At 39.5% G+C, this 24151-nt stretch overlaps 1 protein-coding gene and 1 non-coding gene across 7 annotated transcripts in view; both read left to right on the top strand.

The window, feature by feature from the left end:
* Window positions 1-3979: 3979 nt before the first annotated feature.
* On the top strand, window positions 3980-4051 carry TRNAC-GCA. The gene has a single exon. It is a non-coding gene; the product is annotated as a tRNA-Cys (tRNA).
* A 6501-nt stretch (window positions 4052-10552) lies between these two features.
* UBE2E3 (ubiquitin conjugating enzyme E2 E3) overlaps window positions 10553-24151 on the top strand; it is a 92511-nt gene continuing 78912 nt past the window's right edge. Inside the window, exons 1-3 of one of the 6 annotated variants that reach the window (XM_025273982.2) lie at window positions 10553-10686; window positions 12166-12384; window positions 14156-14206. In XM_025273982.2, coding sequence (XP_025129767.1) covers window positions 12191-12384; window positions 14156-14206 — 245 coding nt within the window. In that variant the 5' untranslated portion in view covers window positions 10553-10686; window positions 12166-12190. Of the gene's footprint in view, window positions 10687-10714; window positions 11117-11303; window positions 11539-11582; window positions 11723-12165; window positions 12385-14155; window positions 14207-24151 lie in introns of those variants that run through there. The other 5 variants (XM_025273972.3, XM_025273989.3, XM_025273988.3 and 2 more) reach the window with 5 other exon arrangements.

Here is a 24151-nt window from a genome sequence, read left to right as displayed (position 1 = left end):
TTGTTGAAGCCTGGCTTGGAAAATTTTGAACATCACTTTGCTAATGTGTGAGATGAGTGCAATTGTGCTGTAGTTTGAGCATTCTTTGGTATTGCCTTTCTTTGGGATTGGAATGAAAAACAGACGTTTTCCAGACTTGTGGCCACTGCTGAGTTTTCCAAATTTGCTGACATATTGAGTGCATCAGTTTAATAGCATCATCTTTTAGGATTTGAATTAGCTCAACTGGAATTCAATCACCTCTGCTAGCTTTGTTCATAGTGATGCTTCCTAAGGTCCACTTGACTTCATATTCCAGGATGTCTGGCTCTAGGTGAGTGATCACACCATCATTATTATCTGGATCATGAAGATCTTTTTTGTATAGTTCTGTGTTTTCTTGCCACCTCTTCTTAATATCTTCTGCTTCTGCTAGGTCCATACTATTTCTGTTGTTTCTTGTGCCTATCTCTGCATGAGATGTTCCCTTGGTATCTCTAATTTTCTTGAAGAGATCTCTAGTCTTTCCCATTCTATTGTTTTCCTCTATTTTGTTGCACTGTATGTGTGTGTGTGTGTGTGTGTGTATATATATATATATATATATATATACACACATGCATATATATATTTCTTAGAGCAACATATAGTTTAAAAATCTGCATTTTTTAACATGTCCTTTAACTGTCTATGATAATTTGATATTTTTGTAAAACTATATAAAATTATATTTGGTATATATTAATCTGTTCTCATAGTACAAACTGCTTTGTCTATTTTCCTGTTTCAGCCTGGTGATAGCATGTGTATGTGTGTTGGTAAGCATATTGAGTATTCAATTTTTGTACCTCATTAAATATATTTTTTCTTCTGTGATTTTTTTTGTTAGATTATAGCATAGTATATCATAACAATCTCTATCTATATTAAGTAATCAAATTATTCTAATTTTTCCAAGGAGTGACTTTATAAAACTTAACTCTTGAGTTAATCTGTAATTTATGTTGAGATATAAGGTATGATTCTAAGTGATCTTCTCCATATTGGGAACTAGCTACCTCAATATCATTAATGAAATATTATTAATTAAATAATCCTTCATTTTTCTATGTTTTTGATGAAGTCTCATTTGCTATATATTAAATCACCTAATTCTCATTATTTCTGTTTCAGTGATCTATCTATCCTTGAGCAAGGGTTTATTGTTTTATTTATGAAGAGCCCCTTCACACACTGCTTAATGGATCGTAGCCTTGTTGTGGCAAAGGGGTTTGCTTAACTCAGTGAAACTATGAGCCATGCTATGCAGGACCCATCCAAGACAGACGGGTCAAAGAGAAGAGTTCTAACAAAACATGGTCCACTGAAGGAGGAAACAGTAACCCACTCTGGTGTTCTTGTCTGGAGAACCCCATGGAGAGTATGAAAAGGCAAAAAGATATGACACTGGAAAATGAGCCCCACAGGTTGGAAGGTATCCAATACGCCACTTGGGAATTGTGGAAGTCGTATCAATAGCTCAAGAAAGAAAGAAGTGGATGGGCCAAAGCGGAAACAACTTTCAGTTGTGGATGTGTCTGGTGGAGCAAGTAAAGCCCAAAGCTGTAAGAAGAATACTGCATAGGAACCTGGAATGTTAGGTCCATCAATCAATGTAAATTGGATGCTGTCAAGCAGTACATGGCAAGATGGAACACTGACACCTTATGAATCAGTGAACTAAAATGGATGGGAATGGGCAAATTTAACTCAGATAACCATTATATCTACTACTATGGGCAAGAATAACTTAGAAGAAATGGAGTAGTCCTCATAGTCAATCAGTTCAGTCACTCAGTCGTGTCTGACTCTTTGCGACCCCATGAATTGCAGCACGCCAGGCCTCCCTGTCATAGTCAATAAGTGAGTCCAAAATGCAGTGTGTGTGTGTATGTTAGTTGCTTAGTCATGTCCGACTCTTTGTGACCCCTTGGACTGTAGCTCTCCAGGTTCCTGTATCCATGGGATTCTCCAGGCAAGAATACTAGAGTGGGTTGCCAGTTCCTTCTCCAGGGGATTTCCTGACCCTGGGATCAAACTTGGGTCTCCCATGTTGTGGGCAGATTCTTTACCATCTGAACCAACAGGGAAGCTACTGAAATGCAGTAATTGGGTGCAATCTCAAAAACAACAGAATGATCTAGGTTTGTTTCCAAGGCAAACCATTCAACATCACAAGTAATCCAAGTCTATGCACCAACCACTAATGCCAAAGAAACTGAAATTGACCAGTCCTATGAAGACTTACAACACCTTCTAGAACTAATACCAAAAAAAAAAAGAGAGAGCGAGAGACAGATGTCCTTTTCATCATATGGGATTGGAATGCAAAAGTAGGAAGTCAAGCGATACCTGGAGTAACAGGCAAGTTTGGACTTCAGAGTACAAAATGAGGCAGGGCAAAGATGATAATAGAGTTCTGTCAAGAGGACTCACTGGTCATAGAAAACACCCTTTTCCAACACCCCAAGGGATGATTCTACACATGAACACCACTAGATAGTCAATACTGAAATCAGATTGATTATGTTCTTGCAGCCAGTGATGGAAATACAGTCAGCAAAATCAGACTTGGGGCTGACTGTGGTTCAGATCATGAGCTCCTTATTTCAAAATTCACACTTAAATTGAAGAATGTAGGGGAAACCACCAGGCCATTCACGTATAACCTAAATCAAATCCCTATGATTATATAGTGGAAGTGACAAATAGATTCAAGGGATAGATCTGGTAGACAGAATGCCTGAAGAACTATGGACAGAAGTTCATAACATTGTACAGGAGGCAGTGACCAAAACCATCCCAAAGAAAAAGAAATGCAAAACAGCAAAGTGGTTGTCTGAGGAGGCTTTATAAATAGCTGAGGAAAGAAAACTGAAAAGCAAGGGAGAAAGGAAAAGATACACCTGAATGCAGAGTTCCAAAGAATAGCAAGAAGAGATAAGAAGGCCCTCTAAGGTGAACAATGCAAAGAAATAGAGGAAAACAATAGAATAGGGAATACTAGAGATCTATTCAAGAAAATTGGAAATGCCAAGGGAACATTTCATGCAAAGATGCTCATGATAAAGGACAGAAATGGCAAGGACCTAACAGAAGCAGAAGAGATTAAGAAGAGGTGGCAAGAATACACAGAAGAACTATACAAGATATGTCTCAAAGACCTGGATAACCACAATGGTGTGGTCACTCACCTAGGGCTGGACATCCTGGAATGTAAAGTCAAGTGGGCCTTAGGAAGCATTACTATGAACAAAGCTAGTGGAGGTGATGGAATCCAGCTGAACTATTTAAAATCATAAAAGATGATGGATGCTGTTAAGTGCTGCACTCAATATGCCAGCAAATTTGGAAAACTCAGCAGTGGCCACAGGACTGGAAAAGTTCAGTTTTCATTCCAATTCCAAAGAAGGGGAATGCCAAACATTGTTCTCTTTGAGCCTATTTCACATACTAGTAAGGTTATGCTCAAAATCCTTCAAGCTAGTCTTCAAGCAGTATGTGAACCAAGAATTTCCAGATGTACAAGCTTGATTTTGAAGAGGCAGAGGAACTAGAGATCAAATTGCCAACATTTGCTGGATCATGGGGAAAGCAGAGGGCTTCCAGAAAAACATCTACTTCTGCTTCATTGACTATGCTAAAAGCTTTTGACTGTGTAGATCACAACAAACTGTGGAAAATTCTTAAAGAGATGGCAATATCAGACCACCTTACCTGACTCCTGAGAAATCTGTATGTGATCAAGAAGCAACACTTAGAACTAGACATGGAACAACTGACTAATTCAAAATTGGGAAAGGAGTACATCAACTGTGTATATTGTCACTGTGCTTATTTAACTTATATGCAGAGTACATCATGCAAAATGCCAGGCCGGATGAATTACAAGCTGGAATCAAGATTGCCAGGAGAAATATCAACAACCTCAAATATGCAGAGGCTACTACTCTAATGGGCTTCCCTGGTAGCTCAGTGGTTAAAGCATCTGCCTGCAATGCAGGAGACCCGGGTTCGATCCCTGGGTTGGGAAGATTCCCCTGGAGAAGGAAATGGCAACCCACTCCAGTATTTTTGCCTGGAGAATCCCATGGACAGAGGAGCCTGGTGGGCTACAGTCCACGGGGTTGCAAAGAGTCGGACATAACTGAGCAACTTCACTTCACTTCACTTCACTACTCTAATGGCAGAAAGTTAAGGGGAACTAAAGAGCCTCGTGATGAAAATGAAAGAGGAGAGTGAAAAAGCTGGCTTAAAACTCAATATTCAAAAAACTAAGATCATGGCATCTGGTCCCATCACTTCATGTCAAATAGATGGGGAAACAATGAAACAGTGAGAGACTTTATTTACTTGGTTTCTAAAATCACTGCAGATGGTGACTGCAGCCGTGAAATTAAAAGACACTTGTTCTTTGGAAGGAAAGCTACGACAAACCAAGAAAGCATATTAAAAAGCAGAGACATCACTTTACCAACAAAGGTCTGTCTAGTCAAAGCTATGGTTTTTTCAGTAGTCATGTAAGGATGTGAGAGTTCAACCATAAAGAAGGCTGAGTGCCAAAGAATTGTTGCTTTCAAATTGTGGTGCTGGAGAAGGTTCTTGAGAGTCCCTTGGACTGCAAGGAAATAAATCAAGATCAGATGTAACTTAGTAATTGAACAACAACCCCTCTCACAGCCTTTTAACAGTTTTAAAAATGGTCTTTCCTATTTTTTCTATCAACCTAAAAACTTTTGACAATCTGAAAGTCCACTTGAATTTTCATTTTTTTAATTTATAAAAATAACAAATTAGAAAACTGTTAAAAGGGTATCAATTTTCGCCAAATGTTTCCCTCTGTATTTATTCATATCATTTTTTCTCATTATAAAAGTTCAGTTCACTTGCTCAGTGGTGTCCGACTCTTTGCGACCCCATGAACCAGAGCACGCCAGGCCTCCCTGTCCATCACCAACTCCTGGAGTCCACCCAAACCCATGTCCATTGAGTCGGTGATGCCATCCAGCCATCTCATTCTCTGTTGTCCCCTTCTCCTCCTGCCCCCAATCCCTCCCAGCATCAGGGTCTTTTCAAATGAGTCAGCTCTTTGCATCAGGTGGCCAAAGTTTTGGAGTTTCAGCTTCAACATCAGTCCTTCCAATGAACACCCAGGACTGATCTCCTTTAGGAGGGACTGGTTGGATCTCCTTGCAGTCCAAGGGACTCTCAAGCGTCTTCTCCAACACCACAGTTCAAAACCATCAATTCTTCGGCGCTCAGCTTTCTTCACAGTCCAACTCTCACATCTATACACGACTATTGGAAAAACCATAGCCTTCACTAGACAGACCTTTGTTGGCAAAGTAATGTCTCTGCTTTTTAATATGTTGTCTAGGTTGGTCATAACTTTCCTTCCAAGGAGTAAGCATCTTTTAATTTCATGGCTGCAGTCACCATCTGTAGTGATTTTGGAGCCCCCAAAAATGAAGTCTGACACTGTTTCCACTGTTTCCCCATCTATTTCCCATGAAGTGATGGGACCGGATGCCATGATCTTTGTTTTCTGAATGTTGAGCTTTAGGCCAACATTTTCACTCTCCTCTCTCACTGTCATCAAGAGGCTCTTTAGTTCTTCTTTGTTTTCTGCCATAAGGGAGGTGTCATCTGCATATCTGAGGTTATTGACATTTCTCCTGGAAATATTGATTCCAGCTTGTGCTTCCTCCAGCCCAGCATTTCTCATGATGTACTCTGCATATAAGTTAAATAAGCAGGGTGACAATATATAGCCTTGACGTGCTCCTTTTCCTATTTGGAACCAGTCTGTTGTTCCATGTCCAGTTCTAACTGTTGCTTCCTGACCTGCATACAGATTTGTAATAAAAGTAGTACCTGTTTATTTAAAAGAAGAAAATTAATAAAAAAAGAGTTAAAAAGATTTTTCATAGTTGCTCTAAAATATAAGCATAGTTAACCTTTTAGAGTACATTCCTTTCATATATTTTGGTCTTGCTAGTTGTAAAGATATGGTACAAATTCATTTTTGTGCCATATTTTGCACAGATATTTACTGAGCACTATTTTGCCAGTTTTCTTCCTAGGCATTAAGTCAAGCTCTGGTTTCACAAAATAAACAAATCCTGCCTTCATTTATTATCATAATAATAAATGATGTTATCATAATCTGTTTTTGTAGTTTTGCATAATCTTCATATGAATTACTGTAATAACTGCAAATTTCATTGGGTGAATCAGTTTCTATAGTCATTTTCCTATAGTTGTGTGTTAGTTGCTCAGTTGTGTCTGACTCTGCAATCCCATGGACTGTAGCCTGCCAGACTCCTCTGTCCATGGAATTCTTCAGGTAAGAATACTGGAGTGGGTTGCATTCCCATCTCCAGGGGATCTTCCTGATCCAGGGATTGAACCCAGGTCTCCTGCACTGCAGGCAGATTCTTTACCAACTGAAGAACCAGAGAAGTCCCAATTTTTCAATATTATTTTTTCTGTAGTTAGAGTACCTTTTAAGATACATTTCTTGAAATGGAGTAATTTGGTTAAAGGACATGGACATATTTAAGACTCGACACAAACTTTGAAGTTGTTTTTCAAACAGCTAGTACCAACTCTCATGCAACTGAAAATAGACAATGGGAATTTTTTTTTTTTTATGAATCTGCCAGCAATGATTGTAAACACTGAAAATTGTTTTCATTATTTTGGTAGGTATTTCATTTTAATTTTCCCTTTTTTTGCTGCCTAGCAAGGTTGAGTCCATGGGATCGCAGAGTCAGACACGATTGAGCAACTGAACTGAACTGAGCAAGATTGAGTTGTATATGTGTGTTTTATTGGAGGACAATTACTTTACAATGTTGTGGTGGTGTGTGTGTGTGTGTTTTAAATAAGGTTAAATAAATGTATTTCTTTTTAAAATTTATCTGTTCAGGAAATTCCCTAGTGGTCCAGTTGTCAGGACTCTATGCTTCCATTGCAGAGGGCCCAGGTTGGATCCCTGGTCTGGAAACTAGAATCCCACAAGCCCCACGGTGTGGCTAAAGGAAAAAAAAAATTTATCTGTTCATGCCTTTTGCCTTATTAAGGTGCTTATGCTTTCATTTCATGTGGACAAGCTCTTTATGGAATAAAGACATAGCCCTTTTTGGTATATACTTTCCCTCAGACTTATGTCAAAGGAGAAAAGGAGAAAATGATCACTGAGCTTCGTGCCCTGAAGTCAAATAGAGGTTTAAGCCATCTTCCCATTTCCAGGTTCCAGCCCAGCCTATGGCACACGGCAGGTTTTGTACACACGACACAATGGAGGCACACTAGATGCCAATCGGCGCATTGGACTCCGGAGGTCCAGAGACACTGAGAGTAACAATGGCAACCTTGGCTTCTTAAACTAAGCCCGGGCCAAGAAATGACTTCCTAATAAACCAAAATCTGTTTTTTTTTTTTTTTTAATGGATAGAGAAAGATAATTTTATAGCCAGAGGACAAATGGATACACATAACTGGATAACATCTGAAAGAGCCTAAAAAAAAGAAGGGTAAAAGGAAAGGATGTTGAGAAAGGTTGTTGTGCGGAAGGAAATAAATGAAAGCAGCAAAGCAAAGTAACAAGTATTCTACATCCATTGTGTATAAGGTATGTTGTTGGCCATGGTGGGTGATTTTAAAAGATCTGTGGCCCCTCTATAGTTTATATAATTACTCACTTCAGAAACTTAAGCAAATCAAATGTGTATTCCTATAGAATTCTTGGTTATACACACACATACTTATGTACATGTATAACACTGAGACCTATTGAAAAGCATGGGAAAAAGCAATTCCCAAATCAGGGAAGTCTAAAGGATTCTGGAACCTGCCTTGTCTCTCCTTGTAATGACCAGTTACTTTAGGTCATGGCATTTGTGAGAGGAAGGGAAGAAGAGGTCTTCATGGCAATATTGAATTTTGTATCTTTCCTCTTACTTCTGACTTTCTCAGAGCTGTGAGCTAGAAGCTGGCAGGATCCCATACCAAGAACAGAAAAAGAGGAAACCAAGAGGGAACCATCTTCTTGCAGTAGCTGAAGTCTACTTTGTCGTACTATTTTGAGGGGTCATACGGGAAAATGTTTATTGCATACTTTATAGAATAATTTGCATTAGGCAAACTCTGTATGCCGACATGAATGCATATAAGACATGGTTCCTATTTTCAAGGGTAAAAGCAGCTGCTTACCTACTATTGTAGGGGCATGCCCCTAATGTCCCTAACCTCGACAGAACCATTCATTTTCTTTCTGGTGACTTCAACAATTTTGTGCATGCATGCATGCTCAGTTGCTTCAGTCCTGCCCAACTCTTTGCGACCCTATGGACTGTAGCCCGTCAGGCTCCTCTGTCCGTGGGATTCTCCAAGCAAGAATACTGGAGTGGGTTGCCATTTCCTGAGTACTATTTATTGAACACTTATTATGTCCTAGATAATTTGCCCAGAGCACTGGTTATATTATTACTTAATGATCCTTTCAGGCCCAGTTCGTTGTTACTTTTTTTGACCCATACATAACCTCAAGTTTAATTAATAATTTATTCCATGACTAATTTTTAATTAATAATTATTAATACATCACTCATTCTGTTCACTCCTTTAATGTAGCACTTCTCATTCTGTAGTCTACATTTCTGGCTGTCCCACTATACAATGAGCTCAGTAAGGGCAGCACCTCTATTTCACTCCAATTTCTTAGCATTAGGTAGTTCCTAAGTATTCTGTTGTGTGAATATTGTGTGGAACTCCATGACTTCAAACACAATGAAGAATCATGAAATTTTTGAGCCATGAGAGGAGAAAGATTTAATTGGAAAATGTAACTTGCCTGAGGTCACATGAATCTAGTAAAATGAGATTAGAATCTAGTTGCCTTGCTTTTTAGTTCACTATTGTTTCTTCTATCATGGAAAATGCTACCAAAACATAACTAAATATCTTTTATCTCCCAGCTCCACCCAAACCCCATCAGTCCATGGTCTTTGGGCCTTCAGTCTACTTCTGTGATATTAGATTTCCTAAAACAATCCTTTTTTTTTTTTTTTTTTTTTTTAATATATAGCTTTCCTTTCACAACTTCACATTCCAAACAGAGAAAAATCCAAACTCCAAATTGGTTGGCTTTTGCTAGCACAGTGTAGAAGTTGGGAGAACCTTCTGCCGGTATTTTCACTAACAAGCTCTTTCCACAAGTACACTTTAATCCAGCCCAAGCAAACTGCTTGTCAACACACACACTATGCTCTGTCTTCAACATCTGAGACTTCATATTCGTTCTGACTAGTGTCCTTCCTTCTAACCAACCTCGTGCACTTTAATTACCTGTTCCCCTTCTGGATCCATTGCTTCTAACACAGAGTAGAGAGATGTGGCTTTAGTCACACAGTAGTTGAATGAGTGAATTTTGCATCCAGCACCTGGGGCATAGACCTCCAAAATGTTCCCTGAATGTGTCTTAGGAAAAAACACAGAAATGTAACTTACTCATTAGAATTGTAAGCAATCCTTTACCAAAACTTTTCTATTTGGAGGAAAAATAAGCATATTGGCTCACTCAGCCTTTTTCTCTTTTTTCCTTTAATTCTATTTAATCTGTTATGACTCGGCCATTCTCTGTGAACTCCACATTCTCCCAGCACCCCTGCCCCTGACACTTGTGGGAGAGGAATCCACAAATTCCTTTGGGGCTCCATCACTGGAGCAAGTTCTCAGGAGCTGGAGAAGGTCTGGGCTGCAAACCGGAAGTTTCTGTACTTCTGGCCACTTTGTTCCCCGGGGCAAAAGCTGCAGAGTCCACCTGGAGACTGAGAATGGCAGAACAAAACTAACCTTCACTATCCCCCATCTGCAGCTTTTCTGTGTGGACATTCTGACCCAGTACCACTTAGGGATTTCGCTCTCCAGAACTGGTATCTAGTATGCACATCAGAAGAGCATCTAGCAAAGCATCAGGTATGAACCCTCCTTACGTTCCTCTTTACTTTGATCGTTTTGAATTTTTAAGTTTTGAAAGCATCCATAGGACCTTTCTCTTTGGAAGGCCGAGGGCCAAAGAGAAACAGAGGCTGGCCACCTGGTCTCGAAATCCTTTTTTCTTCCCTCAGTGTCCAAGACCTCATCTTGCCCCGTGAGCTCTCAGGAGGGGCAGGTGGCAGCTTTCCTCTGCCTCCGTACCTGGCCTAGTCAACGACACCCATTAGTCTCCAATGTTCCAGAGCAGTGGGGGACTACCGCCACGCGACCCGGGCCCTTGCCCAGGCATGGGGACCCAGTGGACTACGCTGGCCCGTGCGCTGGAAGAGGGGAGTGGGCCAGCCCGGGCATGACCCCAGCTCCAGCCTGTGGGGGCGGGTAGTCCAATGGGCAGCCTCGCTCCGGAGGCGGGCTCAGGCCGGAAGCCACCCCGCGACACAGCGGCCCCGCGAGACGGCGCCCGCGTCCCCGCCTTCTCCGGCAAGGGCTCCGCGGCCAAGGGCGGCAGGGGCCAGTCCGCCGGGTCCCCGCCGCGCTCTTTGTCCGGGCCGCGCGCGGGCGGACGCGTGCGCCCCCCGGGTGAAGGGAGGCGCGGAGAGACCGCGCAGGAGCGCGCGGGAACAGCTCGCGCCCGCCGGCCGCCGGCGGCGCGCGCCCCTCCGCCAGGCAAGCAGCGAGCGAGAGCGCGCGCCGTCGCCGCGCCCGCCCCTCCCCCCGCGCTCGCCTCGGAACTTGCTGACTGCGCGGCCGGGAGGAGCCGAGCCGGGCGGCGGCGGCGGGAGGCCACAGCGCGCGGGGGTCTCCCGCGTCCCCTCAGCCTCGCCGGGAGCTCGCGCCCTCGCCCAGCCGGGCTCCCACCCCCCCTTTTTTCCGAAGGCGCTGGGCGGCGCCACCCTCCGGCCGGAGCCCGGCACTGCACAACCCCCTCCGACTTTCAATGTTCCACACTCCCCGGCCAGAGCCTCCTCGGCTTCTTTTTTTCCCTCCCCCCCCTTTCCCCCCCCCCAGCTGCCTCCATTTCCTTAAGGAAGGGTTTTTTTCTCTCTCCCTCCCCCACACCGTAGCGGCGCGCGAGCGGGCCGGGCGGGCGGCCGAGGTAAGGCGGCGGGGCCGGGGGGCCGCGTGGGGGGCGGCCGGGGCGGCGGCGGTGGGGGAGGGGGCGGGGGCGGGCAGCTTTGTTCGCGCCGGGCGCCCGCGCCGCCGGTGTCCGCGAGCAGCCGCGGGGCCGGCCGGGCTGCTCGCATCACTTGGCGCCCGGCGCGGCGAGCGCTGCCCGCGGCCCCCGCGCGGCCCTCCCCACAAAGGGCCGCCGAGCTGCGTGGCCGCCGCCGGCCGCGGCTCGCCTCGGCGGGCGCGGAAATTTGTTGCACTTCTTGAGGCTTTGTTTGTTTGTTTTTCCTCTGAAAAAAAAAAAAAAAAATTTTTTTTTTTGGGGGGGGGGTTATTTTGGACAAAATGTCGGTCCGTGATGTAAAAATTGAGCGAGGAACCTTGATGGCATGGGGAGCTTTGCAGAAGGTGCAGTTTGAATTCTGCTTTTCCCAGGGTGGCAGCTTGGTCTTGGCCGGATGAATCTTCGCTGCTGGCCGTGGCCAGAACAGCTTGTTAGTTGATTTTTTAAATTCCTAAGTGTTGTATTTAAAGGCTTACGTGCACAGAGGAGGAATCACCACCTTAAATAAGCATATGGGCGATTAACAGGGTATGTTTTCCTCTCGGAAAAGGAATTTGGTAGCTTTGACCAATGTCAGTGTGTAAATATTTAGACGTTATTAGTGACTTTTTAACATTTTTCAGCGAGATCTGTTATTTACAGTGTGTCATATGTTATTAATGCTCGTTCCCTAAGTTCCCTGGCAAATCTGTTTCATGCCTTCTGAGAAAGTAGACAATTGATAGATTGTCCAAGGGATGGAAAAAAATGTGAGTGGGTTTTCTAACTTGAGTTCGGCAAATCCCTGAACGCTGCCGTTGTGAGACACATCACCTCGCCTGTAACCTTGCTGTAGGATGAGATAAGTGTGAACACTTTTGAAGCGTTTTCATTAAAACACGATTTTAGGTGAAGATGAAGAGAAGAAAATGCTATCGGTTTATTTCTTAGATTTACATTTCCTTTCTTTCCCCGTTTTTTTCTTTAAAAAGTTTTCCAAGAAATAACTTCACCAAGATGTCCAGTGATCGGCAGAGATCCGATGATGAGAGTCCCAGCACCAGCAGTGGGAGTTCAGATGCAGACCAGCGAGACCCAGCCGCTCCAGAGCCTGAAGAACAAGAAGAAAGGAAACCTTCTGCCACCCAGCAGAAGAAAAACACCAAACTCTCTAGCAAAACCACTGCTAAATTATCCACTAGTGCTAAAAGGTAACCTCCAAAAAAAGGACTAAGCACGTTGTCCGTTTGTCTTCCACATGGACGCTTTTGTTGATTTAACATCAGTAGCAGTAGTTCAAAATATTTCCTTTGCTATCGGTGTTGTTTGGACTTGAATGAGTTGTCATTCTTTTTAGGCGGTATATAAGCCACCTCCCTAGAATTAGACTTTTAAGCCAACTTGTTCTGTGCTTTGGTAACTTCAGAGAGAGTGTCCTTGAGTAGAGATTGGAGTAACATCTGACAGATTAAGGAGTTGGCAAGGAAAATTTGGTGATCCCAGATTAGCTGGTACATTTGAGGATGTTGTCTTTTTATGAGTTATATTCATCTTCATTGAAGGTGACACTTGGAGAGATCTGCCTCTCTTCATGAAACTTAATGATCAGAAATGGTCATGTTTGCTAGAAGATTTTTAAACTCAGGGCCTTGGCTGTGTTTGAAGGCAGATTTTAAAATTGTACTTCAGGTCTGTTTTCAGTTTTTAGAAGCATGACTTAAAGTCATTCATCTAAGGTTTTACTTTTTCTAATTAAGCTTTGGTCATACCTCTGTGTCCTTGTGAGAGTAGGTAAAACTGAAAAGTAGCCCTTTACGTGTTAGGTGGCACTTGGTGATTGAGAAGTTTGCCATTATGCCTCTTCATTCTAAAATTTGTGGATATGCTTGACATGTTAATACTCAACAGCAGGAGAAGCATATTTTGTTGGGTATAAGTGAAAGATCATTTGTTTTCTGTTGATTTATATTTCTGTGATAGTGAAAAAAAGATGCTGTCAATGGGACTCAAATCAATGGTAGTAGTAAGTGGAACACCTGTGAATTTTAGTAATTACACATCAGGTGTGCCTATAGTATTAGTCGATATCGACATTTTATTGATTTTTGTTGATCTCAACCAAAAGAAAAAGAAAATATAAAAGCTGATCGAATGTTGGTGTTGTGTTAGTGATAGTCTGTGGATTTTCACCTCTATTGTATCAATAATCAAGTGTTAATAACTAGAATATTTTATGAAATAACAGCAGTCCATGAGATAATTTAAAATCCTCCTTAGTTTCTTACAATCTTGTTGATGAACATATTAAACATATCTTAAGTTTTGAAAGCATTATAAATTTGAATAAAATAAGAACTGCTCTTTTTCCTCTTACCTCAAGGCTGTCTATCTTTTCTCCCAAATTTATTAAATTTGAGTGCTGCACTTAAGGTCAGGGGAGAAACAGATTTACTTCAATACAGATATCAGAATTCTTTGAAAGTTTTTCACTGGTAAAAATATTTGTAAATTTCAAACTTTTTTCTGACAGGTAAAATATTGTCAAAATTATTAATGTGCACTTGCAGTAGCTTGTTAATTTTTACCTTGGTAAAGTGTCTTGGAGTCATTGTCAAATATTCTAGTGCTTTCCCTCCTCCCTTCTTGTCTCATTTGCATATAAGCTTGAAAAGAGAATTTCTCTGGTAAAAAGTGCTTTAAAATACATTTTACCTCCTTTTCTGAGTACAAGTGGAGGGCTAGTTCTCAAATCAGGTGTGAATGTCTTAATTACTTACAGTAGCAAGTGAGAAAAAAAGCTGCGAAGTTTCTGTTAAGGGATTTGGGTTATGCCTCTGAGAACAAAGAGGGAGCAGCCATGTTAGCATTACTGAGGGCGCAGCCAGCCTTGCATTTAACTGCATGGTGGTAGAGGGCAGTGTGATTCCCCGGTTATTCTGTAGACTCTCAAATCCTTTTTGTCTGTTCTCATTTCACTAACAGAATTCAGAAGGAGCTAGCTGAAATAACCCTTGATCCTCCTCCTAACTGCAGGTAAGAAACAAATTGTGTTGTTTTAATTTCAAATTGTGGAAAAATATCCAGAGATTCATGTATCGTTGTTGGATATTTGTGCTGCAGAAGAGGCTACACTTGCTTCTTTTCAGCTTTGCAAGTGGATTGAAAAAAAATTGTCTTGGGTGAATCAAATAAATTTGGGAGGAAAAAAAAAAACCTTTTTAGAGTGTATCATACATTTTGAACTTATGAATATATTGATTTTTGCTTCTTGCTGGGATTAGTATGAACAGTGCTGATTTTTACTCTCTTGTAATAGTTCTGTAGTGTGTTTATTCAGAAGTATATTGCAGAAACTTCTAAAATTTTGCCAAGCTTTAAAGTTACTGCTTGTGTGCAATCTGAACTGACCTTCCAAATTTAGAAATTGCTGAATGTGGTGTTACAAAAATGTAAATGCAGTAAACAGGAGTATAGTTGTTTCTGTTTGATTTATTCAGTAACTTGCCTTTAGGACAGAGTTTATGTGCTAAGCTAATGGTTTTAGCTGCTGTTTTCTAGAAAATGCATTGTTGGAATTATTTACATTTTAATCAGATGGTTTAATTACTTGGGAAAATCCTTAGTATTTTTGGTCCTAGAAATATGTGTATAAAAGATAGTGAATGAGTTGGAATTTGTGGGAAGAAGTCATTTCAGTGAAACTCATGTAGAATGATTTAAGATTGTTGGTTGGTATAAGGTGCATTAAAAGTAATTGGTTTGAATTGTTTCCCTGAAATATTATTTAAATTCCTCTTAGCGCTCAGTTTTTCATCTGTGACTGTATGACTTCCAAAATTCATCAAACTTAGAAAAACTGTCTTGTAGATAATTTGCAGATAGGTACTCAGAAACCAGAATGGCTACTAGAAATAAAGCAGTGTTACGGTTTGATATGAAAGTGTTTTCTTGTCTTACCTATATTTTTCTACAAGTTGTGTTCACTGTGGTGATCAGACCTATTTCTGAAATCTACTTGAGATATAATAGGATATAATCCAACCGCTTCTTATTGTGTATGTTAACTGGGTCCTCTAATAAGGTGATCTGATGTTTATTTGCTTATATTAATATTTGTAATCAGACATTTCAGTTCAAAATGGAAACATGAATGTGAGCTAATTTTAAACAGATAGTAGTATGTCAGATATCAAAGTAGTACTTAGGAGCTAGCTGCGCTCTCCAGTAATGCAGCCACTAACCACTTGTGGCTATTGACCACTTCGGTTGTAGTCCAAAATGAGATGTTCTGTAAGTGTAAAATACACGTCAGATTTTGGAAACAATATGAAGAAAAGAATGCACAATATTTTACTGATTTTCAAAAAATATTTATTACATGTTGAAATACTAATATTTTGATATGTTGGGTTTTGGTTATTTTGGTATGTAAAATGTTTTAAAATTAATTTCTTTTTTCCTGTTTTAATACAGTTACTAGACAATTTAAAATTACGTATGTGGCACATGTTGTATTTCTGTTGAACAGCACTGCTTTAGAGAATAAATAAATCAGTATTTCCTTTCAGGCTTCTAAATGGTGTGTCAAATCTGTAGCCATTTAGGGAGGTCAGGTTAAATTTGCTCTCTGGAAGAATTACTTAACATGGACAGTGTATTCTGGTATTTCTCATTATAGAAGATGTAAAAATCTATGGGTTCAAAAGTCTTTATTGTTTTAAAATTGCATATAAGGTCAAACATTTTTTAAAGGTTTTGGTTGATTTTCTGCAAATGGCACAAACTATTAAATAGTGTTTGTGTGTGAATCTGCTAAGCCCAGTAGACACATGCTGGATGTCTTGCGAGCAGTAGTGTTACGGTTGCTGAAGAAATGTGCTCTGCCCATTTAACCCAGATATGTTTCCTCAAGGTCACTGACGATTACTGTAGAGGAAGTGTAGTCTGTCTTACAGATAGAAAGTTTAGTTTAATTTGCTTTTATTTTTCTCTTTATATACCATATTTCCTTTCAGTCCATGAAATAATGCTGCGCATTTAGTGATTAGACTGGTGAAATGGTGATCCTTTGGGCTTGCTCGTTGAGCAAGTAACTTGGCACACACATATAATCTGTGCTTTCCCTCCTCACAACCTGCGATCACTGTTAACTACTGCAAATGACACCTTTCAGTTCTCTGCTGCTTTTAATGTATGAGTTCTTTTGTGACTGTGTGAGTGATTAATAGAGGAAAAAGAAAAAGAAAAAATATCAGTCTTAGTAGGAGACAGGAGAAGTTGTTTTTGTTTTTAGTAGTTTGGGGACAGTCTTCTTTCATATGCTGGACAAGTGAAATATTCACATATTTTTATGTGTTTTTCTGTAAGTCTTCAGATTCTTTTGAATGGAAGAGCATCTAGGTCTTGTTCTTGAGCAGGAGTTTGGAATAGTAAGGTTTAGCGGAGACATTTTTAGGATTTTTGACAGCTAATTTAAAATTTGTATTTTTACCTTTGTGTCAAATACGTATTCGTGGTGTTCTTATAATTCACAGGTGAGAATTTTAGCTTTATGGTGATTGTACAGTTTAAATTTGTTAATTTATGTTATAATTAATAGTGGGACTCTATTAATAAATTCTAGAAAATATGTGAATTCATATTGTCTGAAATCTGTGAAGCCTAATTATTTTGACTTTCACGTGTAGTTAATCAGAATTCCATTGTGGTTTTGAATATGATTTTTACAAGCTTGTCAAAGTATGTGATACATTTTAATTTTTCAGAGAAGAATGTAAAGTGTGTCTGTGTACATTGAGAAAAAAACTTGAATGAAATACAGGAAAACTCAACAAAATCAAAATTACTCAGACTTAAGATTTTTTCTTAAATCTTTTCCTGTGTTTAATTAATAAAATATTTTTTAGGTATTTATATAGCTGTGTCAAATATGTATACAGCCAGGGTGATCATAGGATAGACTTAATTACTGAATTAAGTATGTGGCTTTAAACCTGTCTGAAATGTATTTGGGTAGTATTGATATTTCTTTTCCTGGTAGTATAAATGTGTGATAAAATGTTATTTCCAGTGATTTGATGGCATTTCCGTTTTTAGGTATTGGTATGCTTTAGGCCAAAGCATTTACAGATATAACACTTAGTGGCTTCAATTTATATTCTTTATTCTAGATTAGAGTGTGAAGAGTTGACGCACCAGTGAGAATGAAGGGAGATTGTATTATGTGCCTTTCCTTATCTGTTTTTAGAGAAAGTTATTAAGTAGAATTGAGTGATGTGCTATAAGACATTTATGTTCCATCTGTTCCCCAGAGGATGTCCATTCAGGACTTGACAGGTGATGGAAGTTTAGAAAGGTGCTAGATTTTTAACTCAGTCTCTTTAATTCTTTTCCTATCTGAGACAGTACAAAACTATGCTCTAAAAATATGCTTTAATATGTTCAGATTGAACCCATATTAAAGTAGACATTCAGGGACATTGTAAATAGTTTTTGGATGTTAGAAAGGCCTTACTGAGAGGGAGGCGTTACAGTACCAAGTTATTGTATTAACATACGGAACCTGAAAGTGGGTGCTACGATGCTTGCAAATTTTGCTCATTTCCTTCTTTCTAAAAAATGAGCAAAAGCAATTAAGTTCTAAACCAGTAGTTGGGAAGCCCTGATTTACTCATAAGCCAACTGTCTGTGGATGAGCTCTGCCTCCTTTTGCGGATTACTACTGCCTTGCGCTATTTCTAGGGAAGATAGAACTTTGCTGCTCAGGGGTGGTCTTCAGACCAGTAGCATCTGCATCACAGGTGAGATTTTAGAACTGTAGACTCTTTTAGAAATGTCGAATCTTGCGTACCCACCCTGCAAAAGTACTGAATCAGGATCTGAATTTCAACTAGATTTCCAGATGGATTGTGTGTATTTTAAGGTTTGAAAAGCACTGGTGCTTGAACTGGACTGAGTACAAGTCCCTGCTCTGGCACTTAATAGCTGTGTTACCTTACATAAGTTATGGAATGTTTCTGTCTTTCTGTTTCTTATCTCTATAATAAGAGGTTAAAATTATACCCCCTTTATAAATTTGTTGTGAAGATTAGATGAATTTATATGTTTAGAAATTCCTTAATGTGAATTGGGTCGATAAAGTGGTTGAGGCGTGGTTAAAGAGCTAGCTTAGCAGTATGTCTTCACTTTTGCTGGCATTTTCTCCAGTGCATCAGCATCCAGCTATTGGAATAATTTTATCTTAATCAGCTCTGCACCTATTGGGAATGTCAGGAGCTAGTTAAAAGCAGTTCCTTGGAACTTGAGTAAAAAAGAAAATAAACCTAAGAACACTGGGCAAGGTTGAACAAATTGTGTATCCTCTTTAAAGAAATATGCTAATGGTTAATGAACCCTAATGCAGCAGAGAATGTTCTGTCCAGTGGATTATAATAAACTACTTTTAAATAGTTGTGATATGTTTTCTCTTCTAGTATTCCATTATAGGAATTCATAGTTTTACTGAGAATGAGATTATATCAATAATTTTGTAAAATTGATTCTGAATTGATATAATTTGCTAGTTATCTGAACATAACATTCTTTCCTTCTCTGGGATCTAAGAAGAGATTTTGGAAGCTTTCTCTAGTTGACATATGAAGGCAGATCATGATGAAAGTGACATGTGAATCTACATAGATTGGTTGCTTATATAATACTTGGTTTTAAATCCTCCCACACATATGGATAGATTGCTTTTTCTTTTTTATGTTTGCATTTGATTGTTATTGTTTATGTTAGCCAAAATGTGCTATGTGAAGGTACTCTATTTCATAAAACAAAATTGTTTCATTAATCATCTAGCCCTGTTGTTTTCAGCTCTTGAAAAAAATCCTGTAATAGCCTTTTTATAAAAATTAAATCTCTGTTGGATGCTCAGTTTGTAAAATAGATAAGTATAGAACTACTCTGACTGAAGGTGTTTTCCAACTGGTCTGTCAAATTGACAGGAATAGAAATTCTAGACAAAATAATGACTTTGGATTGGAGATCTATGAAATATCCCATATATTCTTTACTTTTTCATAATTGTGTGTGTTTTAATTTTTGGCTTCACACTAAAGCATGTGAGATCTTAGTTTCTCAACCAAAGTTTGAACTTGCACACTCTGCATTGGAAGGCAGAGTCTTAACCACTGAACCACTGGGGAAATCCCCACATTTTTAATATGATTGTTCAGAGGTATTTGGCTACCATTTGTATTATTAAAAAGAAATTGGTTTGCAGTAAAGCTAGTTATTTCCCTCATGCATGCCAGTGTAGCAGAAAGATTCAGTACTTTATGACTGAAAAGTTTTTCCAAAGGAATGGTGTAATTGAAAATAATATTCTTCGCCCTCAACAGGTCACATTTTTATTAGGGATCTGTTAAGTTCAGTGCAGATAATGTAATCAGAAGGTGGGTGAAAACTGTGCATTTAAAAAGTTACGTGGTTACTTTGCAGCTACATGCAAGACTCAAATTGTTTTGTTCCTTTCTATAGATAACCAGCTGGTATCTTACTCCCTCCTTGAATGAGTAGCTGTAACAACAGATGGATATGTTTAGTTATAAGAAGATCAACAAGTCATTGCTCCTTAGGGTACAGGGGTGCTCCAGTGGATCTTGATCTGCCATTCTCGACTTTCTTATAAAATAAAGATTAAAAACAGAATAAAACCACCTGTAGATCTAGAGAACTAGAAAGATTTTTTTTTCTCCTTTCTATATGGCTTTAACAGGGTAGCTTATTTGGCATTTTAGAATCAAGAAGAAGAAACATCTTTAAACCTTTAATATTTCTCTTTCCCCAGTTCTCAGTGGGGGGCGATTTTTGCCTTCTTATTCTCACACCCCACTCCAGTTGTCCTATGGAACAATTGGCAATGCCTAGAGACTTTTCACAACTGGGGGAAGAGGAGCTGCTATTAATAATTTAGTGAATAGAGGTCAGGGATGCTCTTAAATACCCTGTAATACCTCAGTCACCCCCCTCCAACAAAGATTTTATCTGGCCTAAAATGTCAGTAGTGGTTGAGAAATCCTGCTGTAGATGTTAATTCCAATACCTTGCCTCTTTAAGTTTTACATAGTTCATTTATTATTATTTTCCTATCTCAGTAGTGATGCATAGTGCATATACATTTCTCCTATACTTTCCTCAGAGCTGGTATCCCCATCTTCCACTACTCTTGCGCTGTAGTTTACGGCTACATTGAATGCCTTTTAAATTATGTTCTACTGAGGCCAGAAATACTTATAGCAATATTTTTAATTAATTAACTAGTCTCCTACTCGTTCATTATACCCTCTTCATGATTTAGGTTTAGGCTGGTTATATCTGTGTGCTACTAGAAATACTGAAGTATCATTGAGTGTAAATAACCATTGGGAAATCATCAAAATTCAGTTTGATACCGTACATTGAACTGCAAACAGTTTAGAAAGCCGTGCTCTTCATCTGATTTTGATTTTTATCATTAAGACAATACAGAGATTATCCTATTATTGTTACAAGTCCTCAGTCCTTTATTTCTAACCTGTGGGGCCAGTAATGTTTCAGAATGTGAAAGTTCAGATTTTAGAAAGGGAATGTGATGTGGTTTATATAACACTGCCAGTGGGATCTGGGGCAGCACTCCATAATCATACATTCATATTTCTACACCCAGACTGTATGAATGTTCTCACTAAGTGGGATAAGTCGGCACTACAGATAGTTTCAGGTTAGCTCCTGCTTGGTGTTGCTGCCAAATTATTTTGCAGTCTTTGATTTTTAGAGCGTTGGGGCTGTTCCGGGATTGGGGTGGCAGTCGTGGCCCTGTACTTGCTGTGACCGTGACACGCGGCGCCAGCTGCTGCCCCACGGTGCAAGGTGTTTAAAGTCTTGTTCTGCTTTCCTTTCCTTTACCTGTTTCCTCGTAGCTGTTTTTAGTTTCTCAGCTTTTATTTTTGGATCATTGCTTTTTTTCTTTTTTTTTAATTGTCTAACCTGTATGATTAACTAGAAGAGAGTTTAGATTCTTGATTTTAGAGTTTTTTTCTCCTTTTGAGGTGAAACTAAAAGTATCGGTTTCTAAGTTATTCTGTGTATGTTGGATTATTTTTCTACTTTGCTATCAGTATTCTCTCTTAACTATTCTGTTCATTCTGGACATACCAAATTACACAGAAAGGAAGATATCCTTTAATACCTAAGCATGCATGCATACTAAGTTGCTTCAGTTGTGTCCTACTCTTTTGAGACTCCATGGACTGTAGTCTGCCAGGCTCTTCTGTCCATGGGATTTCCCAGGCAGGAATACTGGAGTGGGCTACTATTTCCTTCTCCAGGGGATTTTCCCCACCCAGGGATCAAACCTATGCTTCCTGGGGCTCCTGCATTGCAGGCAGATTCTTTACCACTTAACCACTTGGGAAGCCCATGATACCTAAGCATAATACTTGCCATTGTTATGTATGCATATGAAGGCAGTGGAACCCCACTCCAGTACTCTTGCCTGGAAAATCCCATGGACGGAGGAGCCTGGTAGGCTGCAGTCCATGGGGTCACTAAGAGTCGGACAGGACTGAGCGACTTCACTTTCACTTTTCACTTTCATGCATTGGAGAAGGAAATGGCAACCCGCTCCAGTGTTCTTGCCTGGAGAATCCCAGGGACGGGGGAGCCTGGTGAGCTGCCATCTCTGGGGTCGCACAGAGTTGGACACGACCGAAGTGACTTAGCAGCAGCAGCAGCAGGCTATAAAAGGAGATATTAAATTTTGCTAAGCTGTTGTGTGTTGCATTAACTTCAACATATGTTGGACTCCTGGGTAGCTCTTCCATGTGTTGGCTGGGATCTATGCAGCTTACAATTTGTAGCTCTGCCATTTTCAACATGTCCAGGCAGGATAACTGGAGGGTCATGTGCTGGCTGTAAGTGCTTTGGTCTGAAAGTAAGATACGGATTTAATCACGTGACCTCAAGGTGGTTGGAAAATGTTGGGGAGCATATGGATATTTAGAGAGAAATTTCTCTGCCTATATTTTGTACAAACTGTATGTGGTTCATGAACAGGCAACTTTCATTCTCACTTCAGAAAAAGAAAGAGGAAATAATTGAGCACCCAGCCTGACAACTCTACTGGATTTCCATACTATAGTGCCTATTAATATGCTATTTTATTTAATTCCCAAAACAATCCTATGAAGTATCATTCTTGTTAAGGTTTCAAAAGGTAATCTGAGAGTTGTCACACATGTAGTACATATATATACTTAACAGCTCCAGGGCAAAAATCTAGGCTTAGTTTTGACGTAAATGTAAGCACTTTTTGCTTCTGTACACTGCTGCTTGAGAAATCCGGTAAAAGCATTCAGAGTTGTTTCATGGTCTGTAGGTGCATTCTTAGTGTGAGTGTATCCCCTCTGTTTGCTTATAGTCTCTTGAAGGATCCAGCATACTCCATGGTTTTAGAACCTGGGAAGTGAGGTTCAGTTGGTGAATTGGAGAAAGAAGAGTTTTCTTCTTTGCCTTGGGGGTGCTAGGCTTGCATTAGTGTTTTTGTTTTTTTTTTTTTAATCATTCAGACAGAATCATTTTCTTTTTTAGGGAGCATTCCCCAAGTTGCCAGCTCAGCTTTCTTCTCTCTTTCCTTGTAAGGAAGAAGGTCAGGGAATGAATATGATCATAACAGAGAAGGCATATCTTTGTTCTCTGACTTGTAGTTCCTTGTGTAAGGCTTTTCTTTGAGCAAAGGAATGACTTTAAATCTACCTCTTTTTTTTTCTCTGCCTATTTTGGAGGGATTTGGACCAGTTCTGCCAGTCTGAAGTTTCTTTCCTGCTTCACTGTCCCAGAGTAAATATACTTTGTCATTCTGTTTAACTTCTAGCTTGTCTGGGGAAAAATAAAGACATCTCTAGTCTGAAATTGCTTTTGGGAGTATAGCTCCACATGTTTTGGTCTGAGTGAAGGGCCTAGGGAAACATGAATTTTGTTACCTTTTTATTTTATTTTCCTTTACTTATAAATCATCATGATGATTCTCCCTTTACATCCACGGGACTTGCTTTTTATAAACACCATTCATTCCCTTTCTAAGGGTGGTTATTTGTAGTTTGTTTGCCATTTACAATCTTATGGGTCCTTTACAAATGGATCATTTTTTTACATTAAATTTTAGTAGGTCAAGAATCTATTTATTTAGGGTCCCCAAGAGAATCCATCTCAGAAGATTGTGGCTACATGTTTTTTATGGCTTCCTGCTGCTTTCTGTAGTCTTCTCAATTTAAACAGTAGTAACAAAAAAAAATAAAAAAATACAGTAGTAACAACAAAATTTAGAGGGCATCTTAAGGCCTTGGCTTTATGTTTTTCTTTTTGTTTCACACTTGTTTCTAAGGAGATTGGTGATATTTGTTGGATTTGTAATATATATACTTGAAGTAAATTTACCTTCAATCACAAAGAGGGAAAAATGCGGCAATTGAATGGTTTGAACACAACTTGAGATGCATGTGACCACGTGGAATTCAATGACAGTTTTAACTAGTGCACCTTTAGTTTTTCTTTATTTTATTTACACCAGTGTCTGTTTAAAATTTTTAAAGACCTTTCTGTTATGTCCTCCCAGATGCTTTATATCTCCATATCCATTAGAGGACTATGCTAAGTATTCATTTTCTTTTATAAGCCCTAAATAAACATGTTGCAAATGATCACTTTTCCCTCCTGCTGAGGTTTCTTAATTTTTTTTAATTAACTTTTATTATGGAGAACTTGGAACATCTACAGAAGTAAACAGGTTAGTGTGATAAATAGCCATGTAGCCTTCACCTAGTTTCAATTGTTAACAACTCTTGGCCAATCTTATGTCATCTATAACCCCAATCATTTCACCCTCCTATATCATGTTTAAGCAAATCTCGATTTAATCTGCATTTTTAAAGAACAGATGCTACAGGTGCATTTCCA

The sequence above is a fragment of the Bubalus bubalis genome, chromosome 2, assembly GCF_019923935.1.
Source record: "Bubalus bubalis isolate 160015118507 breed Murrah chromosome 2, NDDB_SH_1, whole genome shotgun sequence".
Lineage (NCBI taxonomy): Eukaryota > Metazoa > Chordata > Mammalia > Artiodactyla > Bovidae > Bubalus > Bubalus bubalis.
The sequence above is the reverse complement of the archived record's forward strand: the minus strand, read 5'-3'. Positions and strand labels throughout refer to the sequence as shown.